Genomic DNA, 20,221 nt, shown 5'->3' on the forward strand with positions numbered 1-20,221 from the left:
AGTTACTGTAATTCTATATTACAAGATTAAAGAGGTTCTTTCAAGTATTTAGAAATTTCTATTGAAATAAATACAAAGAGACTCTCCGTATGAATGTTGACAATATAGGAAAATAGAAACTTATATTTTAGCGGTCATACCATTTTTATTAATGTTATTCTTTCTCAACTTTTAGTTATTGTCATTCTTTTTTCTTAATACTAAAAAAGGAAATTGTTTATCTAATTAAAGGTGAAATTTGTTCAATATATAGAAGAGTGAGAACAAAATCAAAATAGATAGGTAATAAAAGAATTCTATTTTTTAAAGATAAAAAAATATTTTATTGATAGAGGACAGCGATGATGTGAATTTGTATATAAAGAAACTAATGACAATCATGATCCATATTGCTGAATTAAACGATCTTGAATTGAATTGCATACGAAAAAAAAAGGTAAAATTATTATGATAAGAACAATAATTGAAATAAGAAAAACAAATAATAAAAGCGAAAAAAAGAATAGAGATGTAAGGTGGCGCCACAATCATAAGATTAATAAGCTAAATGAACAATCACTACAAAAGTCTTGATCTCTTGGTAGGATCAACGAAAATTTGCTCACTCAAAAACTTAGAATTACATACTCTCACAAAAGTTTTCAATCTTAAATTGCATTAAAAACTAATTAAAAATGTGTTTACAAAAGTTTATATGTGTCTAATGCTCATAAATCAACACAAATACAACTCTAAAAGGCGTGCTAACAAGCCTAAATCCAAATAAATTAAATAAAAGCATAGCTTTTATCCTAAATAAAAGATCAAAGTAAGTAACAACTAATATTAAAATAAATAAACTAAACATAGTAATTAAATTCTAATTGGACCCATTGGAGTTTAAGTTCTATAAGGCTTTTTTAACTTTAAATTGGGTTTACTTTTAAATAGGACAACTATCATCTTCTCTAGATTTTATTTATTCTTTTTGTCTTTACCCTTATCATTAGTCTTTGAAATCATTCCAATACCTTCAAACATTTGTTTTTCAATGAGTTTTCTTTTATTCTCATTAGAAACAAAATTCTTCATACATTACATATGTAATAAAAAAAAATTAGAAAAAGAACATTTATCTTTGATTACATTAGAAAAAGAACATTTATCTTTGATTACATTAGAAAAAAATTTAAGACTTAGAAAAAAGATATTATGTTTGGTGGAAAGATGTAGGAAGTTTAAACACATAAAATGCATATAAAAAAATTAATTATGTAAGTAGGTTATAAATTGAGAATTAGGAGAAGTAAATTCTTTTTTCTATAAAAAGATTAAGTAAAAAAAGCACCTTAGGAGACCAAAAAAAAAAAATACTAGTTATTTTAACTTATCCCTGTCAAATAAAAAATTATATTGTAAATAGTAAATTACTTAAATAGTTATTTTTAATTTGGAGTGTCATAAATAGTATTGAAAAGAAAGTGATTATTTAAATATACTATATGTATTAGTTAAATATTGACTAAACTCCTAATTTATTCTTCGAGATTATTAGTGTCAAGTATTTTCGTTGTTGAGATTTTAAAATTTTGACATTAGTTTCTAACTTTTATCTCTTGTCAATCACTTTAGTCCTTCGAGTCTCATACATTAACAAAATGTTGACATATCATACTAAGTGACATGCATAATTAATTACATTACAAAAGTGACATTGTTTAAATTAGTTTGAATGATTATTTAAATATACTATATGTATTGATTAAATATTGACAAAACTCTCAATTTATTCCTTAAAATCATTAGTGTCAAGCGTTTAATCTCTAAGATTTTAAAATTTCTACGTTAATTCAGAATTTTTGACTCTATCAATCACTTTAGTTCTTCGAATCACACACAATAACAAAATATTGACATGTCACATTAAGGTATGATATATATTTGTATTTTATTTTAATTCTTAAGATTGTCAACATTAGACATTTTGGTCCCTAAAATTCTTAAAGTTTTTTTATCTATTCATCATTTTTCTTCTCCATTCTTCCTTGACATTATCATCATCGAAAATCACCATTACTAATCATTGTTTGCGTTTGCTAATTGTAGAAACTATCATTACCTAAATCCCTTATTAAATTAATCCTTCTCAAAATTCATAAAATCTTTCATCTATCAATCCTTATTCTTCCTCTTTCTTCCAAAACACTGTCATTATTAGAAATCACTTCACCAAAAATCATCATTGTCATTCACCATAGTCTTTTTCCTTTAGCCAACCTAACACCAAAAAATTCTTTTGCAACCACAACCTCATTTGACTCTCTCTCTTTTGTCTCTCTCTCTTATTGGTCTCTTTTTCTTTCTATTTCTAGTATTTTCTCTTCTTTTTTTTCATTCTGACAATCCCACTAGGGTTGTAGTGGTTACCAACAAGTTAGAGGTAATAATGGCAAGCTGAAACTTTTCTATAATGGTAACAGGGTGTAAAGGTTAGAGATAGCAACAAAAACTAGGAAAAATGGTGTCTTGTTAAGGATAGAGTTAAGGTTATGAGAAATAAAAATACAAAAAAGTTATGAAGGATAAGGTTTTCTTCGATGCAAAAGAGTTTTTTGACTTTGAGTTAGTCTAAAGAAGATGATAATAGTGAAATGATATCACATGATTTAACTAGATTTTTATTTTTTTTTTGCACCACATGGTAGTTTAGGTTAATGGCACAAAACTCTTAACATGTTCATCCAGTAATTACGATTTGTACTTCTTTACAATGGTCATATGTGTAAATGTGAATGATTGTTGAACTATCTAATATGACTAAAATTAAGATTATCATGATATTAAAAATATTGAAATGACTATTTTAATGAGTGTCTTGCTTATGTTGTCATTGCTTTTCATATTATCTAATTTTAATTGTATGTTATTATTGTTAATTCATGGGATTCTATCTTCACTCTTTCATATTTTCTCCCTTTCACCATTTTTGGATGCCAAAATAAAAATATTTGTGAAGCATTCTCTAAGATACATAAAAATTTCACATAGAAGGTCAATCAATTAAGTATTCAAAAGCCCCCTTGATTCTTCTAACTACTATCCTGGTGACATTGTTGGACCTTTATATAGGTCCTCAATAGCTTATGAAAGAATAGGTGTGTGATGCCTTCAAGCACAATCTCAAGATCCTAGACTAAACTTATGGATCATAATAAGTTAATATAATTCTCTTCTTTCCAAATTTATAATTTTAAGTGTTAGAAAATTGAAATCATGTATTTGTTAATTATACATACATTATTATGTTTAAAAGTGTATTTTTATATTATTGAATCTTATATGTTTATTTATATTTTTTTTAGAAAGAAATGTTAAATGTAAAAGTTTCTTAAGGTAATTTTAAGAAAAAAATATACATGTATGTTTTGGATAAAAGTGTGCAGTGAAGGGGTTACAATTTTCACCAATTTCTTCCCAATTCAAGTGCTAATCTGTCTTTTTTGTCATATTTATGTAATCAAATTTTATGGTAATCATTTTTTATGGCCCTATAATCAGTGTTAAATCTAGGTAAAGAATGAAAGTTGTGTTTGGCCTTTGACTTTTTATGTTGAAACTTTTTAGATGGATAACTCATGATAATATTATGTTAGGACTAATTTTTTACCTAGTTCAACAGTATTGTATGATCTTTATAATCGTCTTTATCTAGTGAAATAAAGTTTGATTATTATTATTATTATTGTTTGTTAAATTATATTATAAATAGATAAATTTTAATTTGTCTTATAAATTAAGTGGACATTTTATTTCTCTCACACGTAGAATAATCATTACTATTAATTTTATATTACTAGACAGTGGAGTTAGTGATTTAGTTAAAAAAAAAATATAAATACCTTTTAATCTTTAAGATATTAGAGAAATCACAACCATCAATCTAGAAATAATATACAATATTCTCTCAAATTTACTGATTCTGTAACAAGTATCTCATAAATAATGTAAATTTTGTATTGTATTAAGTTTAAAATTTCTTAAATTAAGAGATCTTAGACTGATTAGTTTGTCTCGAATAATTTTATTACGAAAAATTATGTATCTTACTCTCTAGTAAGCTTGTATATTTCATTAAGTACCTATGTAAGATTTCTTTTAAAAATTAATGAAATTTTTTTTTTCTCATATTAAGTTCTTCTAAGATGGTTTTAGAGCTGTAGTCTTTCTCGTAGCACTAGTCCGTGCTTTCTATTGCAAGCTTCAGTGTCATTTCTATACACAATCTTAATTTGTCATATTTGCAGGGGTGCGCAATAAACCTTCATAATTGCATTCATTTCCTTTTGTTATTCTACTTCCATGACTGGATTCTTTTTGGTATTCTCCATAATGTTTAGATCTGAATTTAAGACAGTCGTAGTAAACAAATTTTGGAAATCCAAGCATGCTATTAACAATTGGAAAGGCATGTCTTAATTACTTCGTCAATCATACACGAGTGAACCAAAATACGAACTCAGCACCTCTTTTCTCTGAAGATCCATCACCAACCTTCCTGTTAGTTTCTACAACCTTTATAACAAGTAACATAATTTTAACCGTCAAGGGTAAGACACCCCTTGACATTTTAGATAGCGTTGCCATTCAAGCACCCTTGAACCATCACTACTGCAAAATGAAAAGAAAGAGTAATACAAGGGAAAATTGCCACAAACTACAATCCAACCCAAAGATGGTCTAGCCTTTTTTTCTTCCTCCCATTTTTCAATGTTTTCTCTAGAAGGGATGTACATAATCAAATGCTAATTCCAAGACATGCAAACAATATGTAACAAAAACCAAAAAAAAAAAAAATAACATTATAAAAACATATAAAAGTAACAAGAAAAATAGAAGAAAAATGGGGGCAAATGTTAGCAATCGGACGAAAACTGTAAACCAAGCAATAGATTTTACATGCTGCCAGCCCGGCCTGGAGTGGGCTTGGGCTTCAATTTAGCCATGTCAACAAGGTCACCGAATAGCTTATCCTCTGGCTTGGAAGGCTTCCCGGATGGAGCATAAGATGAAGAAACCTGGTAGGAGTTTCTCAAACCACTATCATCTCTAATAGACATACCATACATTTGCTGCTCAATATATGGAACTCCTTGTTGCTGACCATAGCCGTATCCCATAAATTGGTTTCCAAACATTTGCTGAGGATACATGGAAACCCCAGGACCAGCCTGCATTTGATGTGAAAACATACCCATGTAGGGCCCTGCAACACCTTGAATATGCTGAGGTTGCAAGCCCATTTGATTGCTTCCAACATGGTTATTGATTGCTGACATTTGGCTGTTTGCATTTGGTTGCATATACATACCAACAGCCTGATCATTGCCCATCGCTTGAGCCCCCTGACGGTGTGTAGCAGTCTGCACATTTGGCATACCCACTTGCGTGACTTGCTGTGGCTGTGGATACTGGGTGCCGGCCACTGGACTGCCATTATCTGCTGGTTGAGCTTCCCAGGGAGGTGGTGGCAACGATCCACTGTTTTGTGTACCTGTCAAACAAAAAAGAAAACGAGTTATACAATGACATTCAAAATATGAGGGCACAAATCCCATACATTTATATTCTCCTCAATCCATCCAAAGCACCAACTACATATCACTTCCAGTTGGTGGGGAATGAAAAATATTGTTGAAATACAAATTCACCGTCAACTAAACCATTTTCTAGAAAGAGAATGTAATTGTGAAGGATTTAAGCCAAATAGGGAATATTTAAATAAATTCAATGAAGCAGCATTAAACACACCATAAACAGGCGAAGGTGGCTGTTGCTGTTGTGCAACCTGACCATTCCAGGCAGGACCCGTACTTTGTGTATAAAGTGATTGTTCATACTGAGGTGAACCCGCATTTGGGACATTTCCATTGGGGTAAAATCCACCTTGAGACATGACTGTTTGCTGTTGAAATTGGGGAGCAAATGGACTGTTTTGGCCAGCAACATTGGTTGGCTGGGTATTGACAGATGTAGGTGCATTATTTCCATTAGAAAACATATCAAAAAGAACAAGGGCATTCTGCTGAGACAGAGGACTGACAGGCTGTTGTTCTCCTAAAGGAACAAGAGCAAGTGAAGTATCTGCTTTCGGTGAGTTATAGTCATCGCCACTGAGCAGGTCCAATTTGGGATCAACCTTTGCAGGGAGCGCTGAACCATTAGCAGTCGGGGGCGCAGGAAGTAATAACTGATTCAATGTTTGGGACCCTGCTTCAACACCAGAAGAGGATCTGCACATGCATGTAAGTAAATAGATATAAGAACCATATGCCCAACACGCACCAAATAGGTCAGATCAGAGCGCAAGTGGTTCATGTATCAATCTATCTGCATGTTTTATACATTAAGACCGACCAATGTAAGCCTGCAGCAAAAATTAAAGTTTATGACCTAGCTCATCAATGACGATTCAATCAATTGACAATGATGAGAACTAAACACAAAAGATTTGGTGTTTTTATGGTTTCAGAACACTTCCCAAGTACAATAGCCTAGAACTTGAACACTAAAGTAATCTTAGTAAATCTTAATAGTTCCAGAAATTAAACTATTCAAATATAATAAAAGACTAACACATAACTTTAATGAAAGCCAACAAATAGAACTTAATTTCAATTTATATTCGTATCCCATAAACTACTACTAATATCAATGATATCATTCCAATAGAAATAATAGAACAAGTTGCCAGACCACTTTATTTGGAAGTTACTTTCAATAGTATACATTTTTACGCTGAGAATTAGCCAGAAATGATAAATTACAAGAATTGTAAAAGGGTAAAAATAATTGCAACTACTAAAAAATTAGGTCTAACACACTCCTAAAAGCTAGCTCAAAAGAAGAGGGCTACCCAAGGTTTATAAGTAGTATTGTGACTATTCCTAGCTCATGTGGGACATTTTAACATACCCGTGTGCCCAGGATTAGATACCTGGTACGTGGAGTTCGTAGGACTGAACATCTTTGAGCATCCAACATTCAAACTGGATAGACTCAAATATTATATTAGAAAACTAGGTCTAATTTACTCTCAAAAGCTAGCTCAAAGGAAGAGGGCTACTCAAGCTTTATAAAGTGTATTATGACTCTATTCCTAACTGTAACTTACTAGTGAATGCAGATAATATACATGAGCAAAGAAATAATGGAAAGAAACAAAAGAGATTGGATTACCGCCCATCAGTTTGTTTACTAGTATCTCCAGTATCAACCAAAGGAGCATCAATATCTACAAGTGTTCCAGCAGGGGCAGGTTTTAAATTCTCTGTTTGATTTTGATTTAGAGTAGAAGTTCCAGAAGAAATAGATTCATGCTTGGCCAGTACACGCTGAAGATCATCATTCAAAGCTAGTCCCTGGCATAGCAGAGATTCATCCCTGGAAAAATAGACAGAAAAGGACCACAATAATAACTGTTACAATGTTTAAATATAAAGAATATATTTTATTAAGAATACAATAAACATAAATAAATTATTCAAAGCATATCATATGTGATCATCATTATATAATATCATGGAAGGGACTTCAGGCCTTACGAAGTTGAGTTAACTAGGTGTACAACTCTCTGCTTGTATGTTCGACACTGCTCCACCAAATCAATAATAACCTCCTGTCTAAGGCCCTGAAAAAAGAAACAATGGCCATCCACAAGATGTCAAGTAGGAGTTTGTAATTAACAACATGATAATCAATAATCTCTAGATATTAAATGTTGAAGGGGAACATATTTATTTTAGACTTAAGCAAAAGGTTTTGAAAGGCAAAATCAAATCAACGGTAGTAAGGCCAAGTTTGAATGACAGAAAGCATGGAATGAAGGGGAATGAAATGGGATCATATTAGCTGTAGCTGCTATTGTTTAGATTGTTCCAAATAGGATGGAATAGAATGGAACTAACTAGATGGAATTTGTTCCACCCACTCTGTCCAATACCGTATTTTTCTTACCCCTTTCACCAATTACAGGGGTATGCACACACAACGATTCTAATAAAGCTATAATTCTTACAATTTCATCCACTTTCTATGCAATATAAATCCATTCCAAATATCCAAACATTGGTATCATAGTATTACTCCATTTCATCAATCCATCCCATTTATTACCATTCCACTACACTCATCATTAGATATCCAAACACGGCCTGAAGATTCAAAAGAAATCATCACAAGAAAGTGCTATTTAGTTTTTCCCCTTCATGATTTAAATTTGCTCTTTCCTTAAGCAACACCCATTATGCTCGAGTTAAATAAATTTACAAGGAAACACCAAACTAACTGCATATGTATATCAGTTTAAAATACATAATATGCTGCAGTGCATGGTCTAAAAATGATAATGCAAAAATAAATATTTCAAGCTTATATGTCCAAAACAGCAAAAAGGCCGATAATCACCACAAATATAATTGGCCAAGGTTCAGTTTTCATCTCTGTAGCTTCTACTCAGATTTTAACATTTAATCCTCAAACTTTTGGTTCAGTCAATTTCAATCACTACTAAAAAAAATGTCGTTGTTTTCCACATCTATAATCAGTGTTATCACTAGTGAAAACCTGTATTTGTCTCATCCCATAATTAAGTTTCAACACCCTGTGAATAACTGTCACAGCCATATCAGCAGTCAAAGCACAAAGACTACATGGGAGAGGGAATACAAAACACAGTCAATCAAGTAAACAAATTGACACAATAAATCATTTAAAGACCCCAAGAAAAACACAAAAAGTTGAGGAAAAAAGTGTGGAATTTGGTGAATATGACTGTCATGAACCTCCAATTCCAAAAGCTTAAGTTGATAGGTGAAAACACATGAATAGTTATATTATCTCTCTAACACGACCCCTTCACTAAAGAGCCCTTTGGTGAATATAACTATCATGAACCTACAATTCCAAAAGCTTAAGTTGATAGGTGAAAACACATGAATAGTTTTATATTATATCTCTGACACAACCACTCACTCAAGAGCCGTTTGGGATTGAAGCATGGAATACACAAGCCCACCTACCTTGTGCGGAAATTTAACATATTATTAGAAGAATAGGGGCAGCACAGAGCAAACTCTAGAGTCTAGACCACTTGGTCATAGAGACTCTGATACAGTTTCACAAACCAACAATCGCAAATGTGAAAGTGTTAGGTGAAGACATGTATGGTTTATTACACTATGGGTGCATTTAGGTAAACAAGTCAAGCAATAGTTCAATGGTTTGTACTATGGGTGCATTATCTCAAAGACTCAAAACATTTTTATTCATTTTTATCATCATAGTTTGAGTTTGAGTTGAGTGACTTACTTCTTTGTTACTAGGGTCTAATGCATTGAGCATCTCTGCAAGAACATCCATGATACCACGTGCATTCTGAATTTCAGTCAAACTGGGAAAGAAAGATTTATTAGAACAAAATAATGCATGATTATATATGGCAATCTTTACCACCGCATAACTATCATCATCATCATAATATTACCAATAGCAGTACATACTAAAATTACCATGCGCTCATTACACCAAGAAGCAAGTGAAATTTTAATCCATGGAATTCATATAGTTTACTGTCTTATATTTGAAAAACCAAATTCATTAACAGTTAAAAGACAATTTGAATAAAAAAATGAAAACTCTGATCAAAATTCAATTCTTCCTTTAAGCTATATTTTGCATATTGCTGTAAAGTTTTCATGGGTTCTCCAAACACCACTTGACCTTCCACTACGGAAAATAAAAAATACATGGCTAGGCCAGTCATGCACCTGACTTCAACTGTGACATCTGAAATGCAAAGAAATTCCACCAGTAATATATGTGGTATTGTACTCATGTAGCTATGATGCTTAACATGTATGTGTGTGTGTATAACATACCATAAAATCAATCCAATGATTCAGTGAGACTGTGAATCAACAAGATCTAAGTCAACTACATTTTGCATAACAAGAAGAGGAAATACATCATACCTTAGTGTTGGGAACTCAGACTCTGCAGAGGCCTCAGCTGTGTCCTGCCCAGCATCCAAGTCACGTATATTTTGAGGGTATGATGCCAATGGCTGTGTTTGTGGAGGTGTGAATACAGGTGCAGATTGTTCAGACCTTTGAGGGAATACTGCCCCAGCACGCTGAAATAAACAAATACTTTGTATAATAAACTAGACACAACTAAATTTTAAAATATTTATATAAGTATTCCAAGCACAACAATTCACAGTCGGAAGTCAATCTATGTATAAGCAATTATAAATGAACACTGCACCCAAATAAAAATGCTACACATTGATTGCTCTTATGAAGTATATTTCATTTTCACAACGGCAAGTAAAGAGGAATGCTTGCAATGATATCAAAATTGTGATTGTACTTATCAGATCTTACAATCCTAAGTTTCTAGCCATTTCCTATCCTGTTTACACTCACGACCACAAGTTGGTATAATAAGAGCAGAATTTCCAAGATTACTCATAAAGTCACGGGATTGATGATAGCAATAATGTAAATAGATCCATAACAGAAAGGGTCTATATGAGGCAAAATTGGCCTGCTAATAAATAATGGGCTCAAGTGATTCAGAGTGAAGGGGGCTTATAAAATGCACCGGACCAATATGTAGAGAGAGAGAGAGGGAACGATTGAAAAGTTAGGAGATAACCTTTGCCCCTCTAAATGCACTGTACTAGTGGAGATAATCTTTTTGTGTTCTAGTTCTACAAGAAAGACACGATCTACAATTTAGTGCAATCCTTTCTAGCAAAACTAGAACACAAAACGATGATATCCACTACTTTGGTGCAATTTAATAGGCACTGGTTCTCTCCTAACTTCGCGATAGTTCTCTTTCTCTCTCTACAAATTGGTCCAATAGATTTTATAAGCCCTCTTCACTCTAACTAAATCATTTAGGCCCATTATTAAAAGACCCATTTTACCTAATCAGCCAAGTGCAAACCCTTTTTATTACTGGTCTATGTACATTATTACTATCAATACTTCCTCCCCCCCCCCCAAAAAAAAAAAAGGAAAAAAACTTGTCCTCAAGGTGAAAATATGGAAAAGCAGTTTGTAGTGTAGACAATAGCTCTCATGAATTCTCAAAATCTGGTAGACCCATCCATTTAACTAGTACTTCTGCTTTCCCAGTATCATTGTACCTCAACTTCAACAATTCATAAGGTTGTAAGTTGCAACCCCCAATCCTCTAAAAGTGGGTGACCATGGAGACCTTAGAACAGCCTTCTTGAGGAGACTGACATGAAAAACTGGATGAATTCTACTATGTTATAGTAATTGTAGTTTGCAAGAAACTTGTCCAATTCTCTCCACTTTATAAGGTCCAAAAGATCTGGGTGATATCTTCCCATTTCTCTTCTTTGATAGTGATTTCAGCTTATATGGTTGAGGAACCCTCAATCATCATCCACTTTAAATTCAAGCTCTCTCCTCCTTTTGTTAGCTTTGTTGTTTCATCCTATTATGAGCCTTTTCTAGAGTAAATCCTAGTCTGTCCAAAATCAAATCTCTCTCTCAAATCTCAATTCATCTGATTTACCTCCACCACCTTTAGAAGTAAAAGTGTCTTCTTTAAATAGCAATGGAGGGTCTCTTCCATACAAAGCTTGGAAATGTGTCATCTTGGTTGAGCTGCAGTAATTGACATTAAACCAATTGCCTACTCGCACAAGAGACACTCTCAATCTCCTATGTTCACATTTTGTTCCATTCTGTGTGTTTGAGTATTCTCTTATCTGACCTCTCTTCTCTGTTCTGAAGTTTTCAAGCCTGCCTCTGGAGAAGCCTTCAAGCATTCTTATGTCAGTATCAGTATTTGAACATTATTGTGTCAATGTGACACTGTCCATATTCAGGTTTTGCTCTGTTCTTCAGCCACACATATGTCATCGCTTTTCTGCTAGGAGGCAGTTTTACTTTACATGTTCTAACAAGTTATATATTTTATAACAAGTATGGCCTTTCATATATTTTAAAATTAAGCATAATTGTATTTTAAAGGTTATTATTTTATTTGATATATGCATGTATTAAGTAGGATGTAGGATCTTACAATCCATGTTATGATCACACAATTTATGTGTTTTTCATCTCCTCTTGATCCTATGTAAGATGACTAAGATCTCAATTTTGACAACCTAGATTACTTGCAACAAAATCTATAAGTAAAAAGAACTTATTAAACATTACCAACAACTCCTGGTATGCAGCATAGTATTGTGGGTATCTTGCCCTCGGCCCTCCAAATGCTTCTTGCCAAGTGTCTATAAGAATCAGTATCTTCTCTCTGACATGAAAATCAGGCTACAATTGGCATGACAAATGAAATCAACATATTTTAGAAGATGAGAGCAGAAACAACAAAGGAAAACTATGAAAACAAGAAATTATGGATACCTTCTTCTTTACTATTTTCACCATCTCATGAAGCACATCTCTCTCAGCAACATGCATGTGAACAATATCTCCACAGTTCTTTATGATTGTCTCCAGCAACTAGAATACAGCACGCCAACAGAAAACTAAATGAATTATTCTAATTGTCAATGATCTAGACAATTCAATTATACACAGACTAGAGAGAATGATTCCTAGATGAACAAGCACCATTTAGAAAAGATACCAAGGTACTCTCAAAAGTTAGTTTCAGCTCCATACCAGTACAGTGCAAAAAGTTTAAATCATAACAAGAAATATATAATGACAGGCTTCTTAGGAAGGCCATTAAAAAAAAAAGGACCAGCTGACCATATGAGATTTTAAGGCTATGATTAGATAGATTGGAGTAGAATGGTAATTGATGAAGTGACAGAAATCAGAATTATGTTTGTATCAACTCCCTACTCACAGTAGTTTAAACCAAATATTCATTTCAGACAACTTGAGAGAGTAAATATTTATTGAAACTTAGCCTCTTTGGCTCTGTTATCTTTTCACTTTTCTGTTTATGAGAATATCTTCCCCATAGTTGTATTATATTTCTATCTCTTACAAACTTAATATTTTATCTGAAAACAAAAGCAATTGTCAGTAAGTTTTTTTATGATACAAAAGAAAACCATCCTAAATATATTCACAAAACTTGCAACAATGAATATCAATATCATTTAAGAAAAAAATTCAAAATCAGTAAACTTTGTAAAGTTTAGGAGGTCCAAATGGAATTCTAAAAAATCAAATGAAGCAAATGCATAAATCAAAGAGCAAATTGAACAAATGTTATCTCAGAGTTTAACAAAAAAACAAGAAAGCTTTATTACAGCACTCGTTTGCTTACAGTTAGTGCAAGAAGTTGAACTTTTGAATTTTTACTTCCAATCCGCTTCTTTATGCCTTTAACAACATCCTTTGCTTGCCTGATAAGCATAACCAAACTTAGTTGTCAATGTATGGAAGTGTAAATCATGAGAAAAATTCAAACATTATTCATCAAATATTCTAATTGCATGAAAACATTTCTACAACAAAGAAAAATCCAGTTCAAAACTGTGTAAACACAGATGCAAGTAGAAACACAAAAGACATATGTCTTCAGAGTTCAGACAGTACACTCCCGACTCCGCCCATTCTCCCCCTAAGAAAACATAGAACTCTCTCAGAATAAAATCTGCTAAGTGTTAAAAATTTATGTATTCCAAATTTTGAAATGTCAAAAAATGGGGAAAAAGTGTAAATTTTGGAACTAAAGAAGTTAAATATAATGCCATTCCTGAAACAACTTATATTGTTTTGATCCCTGAAACTGCATGTGCATATAAATTAGTCCCCAAAGTGTCAACCTTTTAATGAGGAGCAATGCTTGTTAGTAAGAAAGACTTTTCCACGAATGAGCACAAATCAACATGATTTTATATTTTTGGCTTAAAAAATTTTAAACAGTATATATATAAAGATGGATAAGTGACAGAAATTAGGTTGGATTCTGATTTACAGTTTTCGTCAAATTTCGTTTACGTACCATTTAGTATTTTCCTTTAACATGTTTACCCAAACATGTTGTCAACTAGTAAACAATTTCATCGCTCAAAAGACTAATTTGTTGTATAAATGAAAACTTTTTAGAACCAAAGCAAGAGAAGTTGCCTCTTAGACGACCATTTTGTACGTTAACTGAAATCATAACAAATCAGACACAAATGGCGCAGAAGACTTATAATTTAAATAATTCCGCATATAAGATAACCAGCAAATTAGATATCACATAGCATATGCGCAAACGTGAGTCACGGTTTGGCAGAGCCCACAGTAGCCGTCACTTGATCAATTCACAGGGTGTTTCAGCAATAGAAGAGCACCTAATGCCACGAAATTTGAAGAACATACGCATTATACGGCAAACGATCGCAAATAGAAAACAAACAAAATCACTACGAAATTTTCTGTCCCATTCCAATCTACAACTTAGCTCACGCGTCGATCGGAATTCGTTCACAACCGCAAAACACTTGCAATTTTAACCTCGAAATTTTCGTTAGCAATTGTTCCCAAAATTCAGCCAAAATGCAAAAAATATTGATAAAAAAAAAAAAAAAAAAAACTCGCGGATGAAGAAACAGTGCGTTTTGAATGAAATAGGAAAGGGAATGCGTACCCAGGGTCATGATTCAGCATATCGCAGATCTCGATGTTCATGGCCCAATCTGGTCCTATGAGCATGTCGCTCGTGGCGCGTTCAACCATAGAATTCACCATCTCCGGTCACCAACGACGATTCGAACCAGAATAAGATCGGCGATTCTCCGACGACCGTAAACCAAACCACCGGCGCGATCGGAGAACGATTCCGGCGATATCGCCGGATTTGTCCTATTCCCCTTTTCTCTCTCTCTCCCTCTCTCTCTCTCTCTCTCTCTCTATTCGACGAACGAAACGAAAATCGCTAGTTGGTGGATTCCGTTGAGGGAAATGTTGAGTTGGGGTTAGAATGGGAACTTTGAAGCGTACAGAACAACGAAGGCCTTATAAGAAACTGCCACGTGTCCGTTGAGGTGCGATTCGCCCCTGATGCCGTTGCTTTTGCCGACCACTTTTGAATAAACGATTCTGATTCTCCCACCTGATGTTGCATAGGCCAGCCTAGCATAACCACCTCCTTTCCTTGCATTGCTATTGCACCTTAGAAATTTGACCAAAAATAAAAATTTACTTGACCTTAGTCAACCAAATCTGTTTCTCAAGTTGGTAATTTTTTTCCAAGTGCTGTAGAGAAATATATGTATATATATTTAATCATCTTTTGCATACAATTTATAAAAATAATTCACATCAGAATATTTTTAAACTGAGAATATTTTTAGAAATTATTTTTTAATCATATTAAATATTTTTCTACGTTCAAAAAATGTTTTTTAATTTAACAACAATTTTAAAGAAGGTAAGACATCAATAAAGTTGATTAAAAACTATAATGTATAAGACAAAATTATTAAATCATGAGTAAATTTTACAATTTTTTTAATAAAATTTAAAAATGTGTTAAAAAAAAGTATAATAAAATGTGTTATGAATATTTCTTAATATTATTATTAATAATTTGTCTTGTCCTACCAAACTATTTTGATTTAAAGTTAATTTTGATGAATATAGGCTTTTAAATTAGAGTCAATATATTTTGACATGGGATTCAATTTATATTTTGGGAATAACATATTTATATTTGTAGTATTAATAATTTAATTTTAATTTTATACGTTATTAATTCTACAATTTAATTATACATAATATTAAAATTGATATATTTTATTTATGAATTGAGTTGATCTAATTTTGTTCTATTATTAGATTTATTCTAATATTTTCATATCATGATAAAAAATAATTTTATAAAAAATTTGGGTTAAATAAAAATAAAAATAAAAATATTAGAATAGGTGGCATGTGCATCCTTAGATACTTTTTAACACACTCTTTTAAACATATTTTTAAGTATTATTAAAATTTATTAAAAATTATAAAAATTACGTAAATTTCATTTTTTTTTACTTTTAAATTAATATTTTTATATTGTATTTTTGCATTCTTAAATAAAATTTTTGAACTTGTATATTAAAAAAAGGGTGTTATAAAAGTTTGCTTGCGTTCTTCATACAAAATATCAACCAAAAAGTAAATACAAAAAGGTGCAAGTTGCTCCTTGTAATTGCTGTGGCCAAATATTTGAATAACTCTGAAATTTGTCCTACTTTGTTTCTATTCACAATAACAACTGATTCGAAATAACTTTGTGAAATGGAACGAGTAAAGTTAAGAATAAGAAAACAAATGGTAACATCTTTTCCAAAGAAAGTGTTATAGGCAACAACTCTTCACTACAGCATAGTTACAGTGATTTTCTCTACTTGTTTCTATCAATATTCCAATCATGAAAAGTGCGTGGTACAATCATGAAGGACATTATTCTAGTTTAATTAGAGTTTAGATTTCGAATAATTTATAATGCAATTAAATTAAGATCTAATAAAAAGAATTGTTTATAATGATCCTATTCAGAATTATCTTACTTAGTCAAATGCCTAATACAATGTATAGACATCGATGATCTTAGATCAACAAAGGTGTCATTCCACCATGTGTCATCAATACATTTCCATTTTACTACCAGTAAAGATGTGGGCTTGTTTGTTTTATAGTTAGAAAATCAAATATCGCACTTTTCCAATGCAAAACATATGTTTATATAAAAATATAGGATTTAGATTAATTTATGCACACATCATAAACAAACTGATTTTTTTATTGATATCTTAGTTGATTTACAATTAATGATGGAAATCTTCACCGTGGAATTTTACACGTTTTGTCTGTCATTATCTCCTGAAACTTTCTTCTGTTTTCTCTTCATTATTAGTAACCTATTTTGTCAAATGGCTTTGGCCTAACATAGTAACAGTGTCATTGTACATAAACTCGTGTTTCATAATTACCACAAACAAATTCAAAGCATACTAATATCACTAGCAACAAGAAAAATTCTAAAAGAAATGCTAGCAATAAATTTTCTCACATACTTATTGTTATTAACTCAAATTTATAAAAAATTATATAAATCACATTCTTTCTCACTTGTAATTTAATATTTTTTCTTCTTTTATTGTTTTCAATAAATTTTAATTAATAACAAGGAATGTATTAAGGAGAGCATGCAAAAGAGTGTGTTGCTAGCATTTTTCAAATCAAAAATAGGGAAAGAAGAATGATTCAAATTTTGTTATTAACGTTTTTCACTAGCAACTAGCAAGTCTGAAAAGGAACGGTTAATGGGACAACTGAAACACATTTGAAAATTAAGCTTTACAAACCAATGAGCAAAAAAGCTATGCCTATGTTTGCAGGAGAAGGGACTTTGAGTATTACAACAACTGATGAATCTTCATCATAAAATGTGGAGAAGGAAATAAAGTTGGGTCAATAAGGAACGTGTATACGAACAGTAGAGGGGCCTGACTTCATGTCCTCAACAAGTAGATTTAAGAGAGCCTGTGTTATAGGACCTTCTTTGCCTAAAAGGAATACATAACAAAATCAATTAGTTCATGAAAAGGTACAGTTAATGATTACAAAAATGATATGTCTGCTGAAGTCTCAATAAAACCACTAATCAAGAAAGCCAATGTTAAAAGCCCTCAGCTACCCGAAATGTATAATGGAAGTAATCAATAATTCATAAAAACAAGCAACACCAAATCGTCAATGATTAAAACATAGCATGTCAAATGACCTTGAACAAACAATATACACCAGGAACATTTTTAAAGCTTGGCCCCAAAAGACTAAGAACCAAATGTACAACTTTTGGACATAAGATCTTGTGTAGAGAATCAAAGTAAAAATGCATTATTCTGTGGCATAATCAAACTTTCAACACCACCCTGAAAAAAGGCAAAGCAAACTTGCCAGGTGTTCCCTCAACCTAGAAGGGTAGAAGCCAATTCCATAATTAATTTACAACTATAGAAAGCAGAATACTATATTTCCTAACATTACCAGCAGCAGCTCACAAATCAGCAGTAAAAAGAATACAATTCCGTTTAAAAGATACTAACTGGAAAGAACATGCATCTCAATCACAATTTTAAATAACACAATAACAAGACACAAAAACAGATTACATTCATTTAAGCTCCTATAAGAAGTGTCTGTTAATTTAGTCAATTAAAGCCTTATTTAAACCTTTGACAAGCATAGCATTCACTTGAGGGCATGTATTAAGAGTGTGTTCGGGTACACAATTTAGTTAAATGCTTATTTAATAAGTTTTTCTTACATGATGGCTTATGCCATAAATTTAACCATAAAATTTATTGGATAAATTGAAAACAACTTATTAAGTTATACCAAGAAGCTTATTGAAATAAGCTAAAAATAGCTTATGGGAAGCACAAGCTATTTTCATAATTGTTCATAAGCTTTTCTAAATGGACCCTAAATATTAATTGATATCATTCTTTGCAGGAAGTCGTAGAAGCACTCACCATCCCCAATAACCTGCTCATCCCATTGCACTACAGGGCAAACAAGAACTCCACTGCCAAGTAGCATCATTTCATCTGCTTTCTTACCTTCCTCAACGGTCACATTTTTCATCCTTATCCCCTGAAGCTTTCCCTCTCTCAACAAACTCTCAGCAAGGGTTAAAATTCTCTTAGCTGTGCAGCCGCTTAGAATTTTGTCAAAGTGAGGCATTATAAGTTCCTTCTCTTTAGTGACAAAAGCCACATTCATATTAGGTCCTTCAGCAACAAAACCTTCACTATCAAGCCAAATGCCTGCAAAAGCACCAGCTTCTTCAGCTTCCATCTTTGAGAGCACATTTTGAAGATAATTCACACTCTTAGTGACAGCAAATTGAGGATGTTTAATGGGGACAGATGAAGTAACAACTTTAACTCCCCTGAAATTACTTGCTGAAGGCGACAGATCCTGTATTACTATTGCATAAAGACTTGACTGGTGGCAGCCAGAGGGAGATAACTGAAAATCACCAGGTCCTGCTGAGAGCCAATATCTTAGTGATCCTTTTCTACACTTGGAAGCACTTACAGTTTGTATGAGTATTCTTCTTATGCTTCCATGATCAAAAGGGGGGTCTATTTTAGACATGGATGCTGACCTTAAAAACCGATCAAGGTGTTGATCTAGCTCATATAGGTATCTATAATGTACAAAATACATCATTTGACTGCTTCAAAAAGTAGAAAACCAAATAGTTCTCATTAGGAGGAGGAAATTACTAACCCGTCCACTATTGCTGCAGTATCAAAGACACCATGGCCCCTGTGGACCATGTGATCATCCATAGGAATAACCATAGCAGATGGGTCTGTTGTTATCCCACCAAAAATACTAGAATACATGGCAAGATATTGTTGCTTTCCCTTTACACTTTCTCTAAATGTTTTCAACCTTTCAGAGGCCTTATGCAATCAAAAACGAAAAAAATTAAAATAAAAAAGGATACTGTTAGTAACTCCATAGTTGCAAATTCAGAATAATTATTTCCTCTCTTCTATTACCAAAATAGTATCTTTGCTTATGTGTGTGTGTGTGTGATATCCTAATTATTTCAAAGTCACATTCAATTCCAATTAATCCAAGTCAAGTCAGATGGACCTATTTAAAAAGTTAATGTTGACCATATAAATGTACAGATATAATTAAGAGAGTATTTTGTCTATTTATTATTATTCTATACTAAAAACAATCCCTCTGGTAAAAAGAATACCCAGTAACTTACTATAGTCCCCAACCCCATCAAGAAAAACTGGAAGTCAAAAGAGACATTAAACCTCGGAGGAAGTCAAAAGTGGAACATGAGATACTTCAGTTTTAGAATCTGCAAAGTCAACGCACCAATCAGTAGTAATTATTATTAGCATCATAAAATAACGCGAATTGAATAGAATTTTGGTGAGAAAACATACGAACGAAGCTTTGAAAACACAATTTGGTGATGAGGGCATGGCGATGTAAGGAAGGAGAGCGATGAAGGAGTGTGAAGGATGAAGAATGTGAAATGGGGTGTGGAAGGAATTGGAGAGAAGACATGGCTGTTGGGTGTGAGAAGAAGATGGTGACGTGGAATGCGATCGATGGAGGAGTGAGTTGTAGTTGACTTTGTTGCGTACTTTCCTTGTTTATACTTTCTACCATTATATGATGAAATAAACAGT

At 32.5% G+C, this 20,221-nt stretch overlaps 2 protein-coding genes across 3 annotated transcripts; both read right to left on the reverse strand.

Moving 5' to 3' along the window:
* Positions 1-4,413: 4,413 nt before the first annotated feature.
* LOC113848459 (TOM1-like protein 9) lies at positions 4,414-14,987 on the reverse strand. 2 transcript variants are annotated; one of them, XM_027477981.1, is made up of 11 exons: positions 14,644-14,767; positions 14,413-14,496; positions 13,330-13,408; positions 12,450-12,548; positions 12,243-12,356; positions 10,008-10,168; positions 9,346-9,427; positions 7,581-7,666; positions 7,216-7,419; positions 5,788-6,269; positions 4,414-5,530 (listed from the first exon to the last, which is right to left on the reverse strand). In XM_027477981.1, exons 4-11 carry the CDS (start codon positions 12,504-12,506, stop codon positions 4,932-4,934), a joined length of 1,785 nt encoding a protein of 594 aa, XP_027333782.1. In that variant the 5' UTR covers positions 12,507-12,548; positions 13,330-13,408; positions 14,413-14,496; positions 14,644-14,767; the 3' UTR covers positions 4,414-4,931. The 2 variants fall into 2 exon arrangements, with proteins under 2 accessions (XP_027333782.1, XP_027333781.1); XM_027477980.1 differs by lacking the exon at positions 14,413-14,496 and having other exon boundaries at positions 14,644-14,987.
* Positions 14,988-17,373: 2,386 nt separating this feature from the next.
* On the reverse strand, positions 17,374-20,148 carry LOC113848460 (D-amino-acid transaminase, chloroplastic). Its single transcript, XM_027477982.1, has 5 exons — positions 19,973-20,148; positions 19,838-19,884; positions 19,287-19,465; positions 18,524-19,203; positions 17,374-17,551 (listed from the first exon to the last, which is right to left on the reverse strand). Exons 1-5 carry the CDS (start codon positions 20,094-20,096, stop codon positions 17,457-17,459), a joined length of 1,125 nt encoding a protein of 374 aa, XP_027333783.1. The 5' UTR covers positions 20,097-20,148; the 3' UTR covers positions 17,374-17,456.
* Between the last annotated feature and the right edge of the window lie 73 nt (positions 20,149-20,221).

Source organism: Abrus precatorius, unplaced genomic scaffold, assembly GCF_003935025.1.
Source record: "Abrus precatorius isolate BTA unplaced genomic scaffold, Abrus_2018 Scaffold8, whole genome shotgun sequence".
Classification (NCBI taxonomy): domain Eukaryota; kingdom Viridiplantae; phylum Streptophyta; class Magnoliopsida; order Fabales; family Fabaceae; genus Abrus; species Abrus precatorius.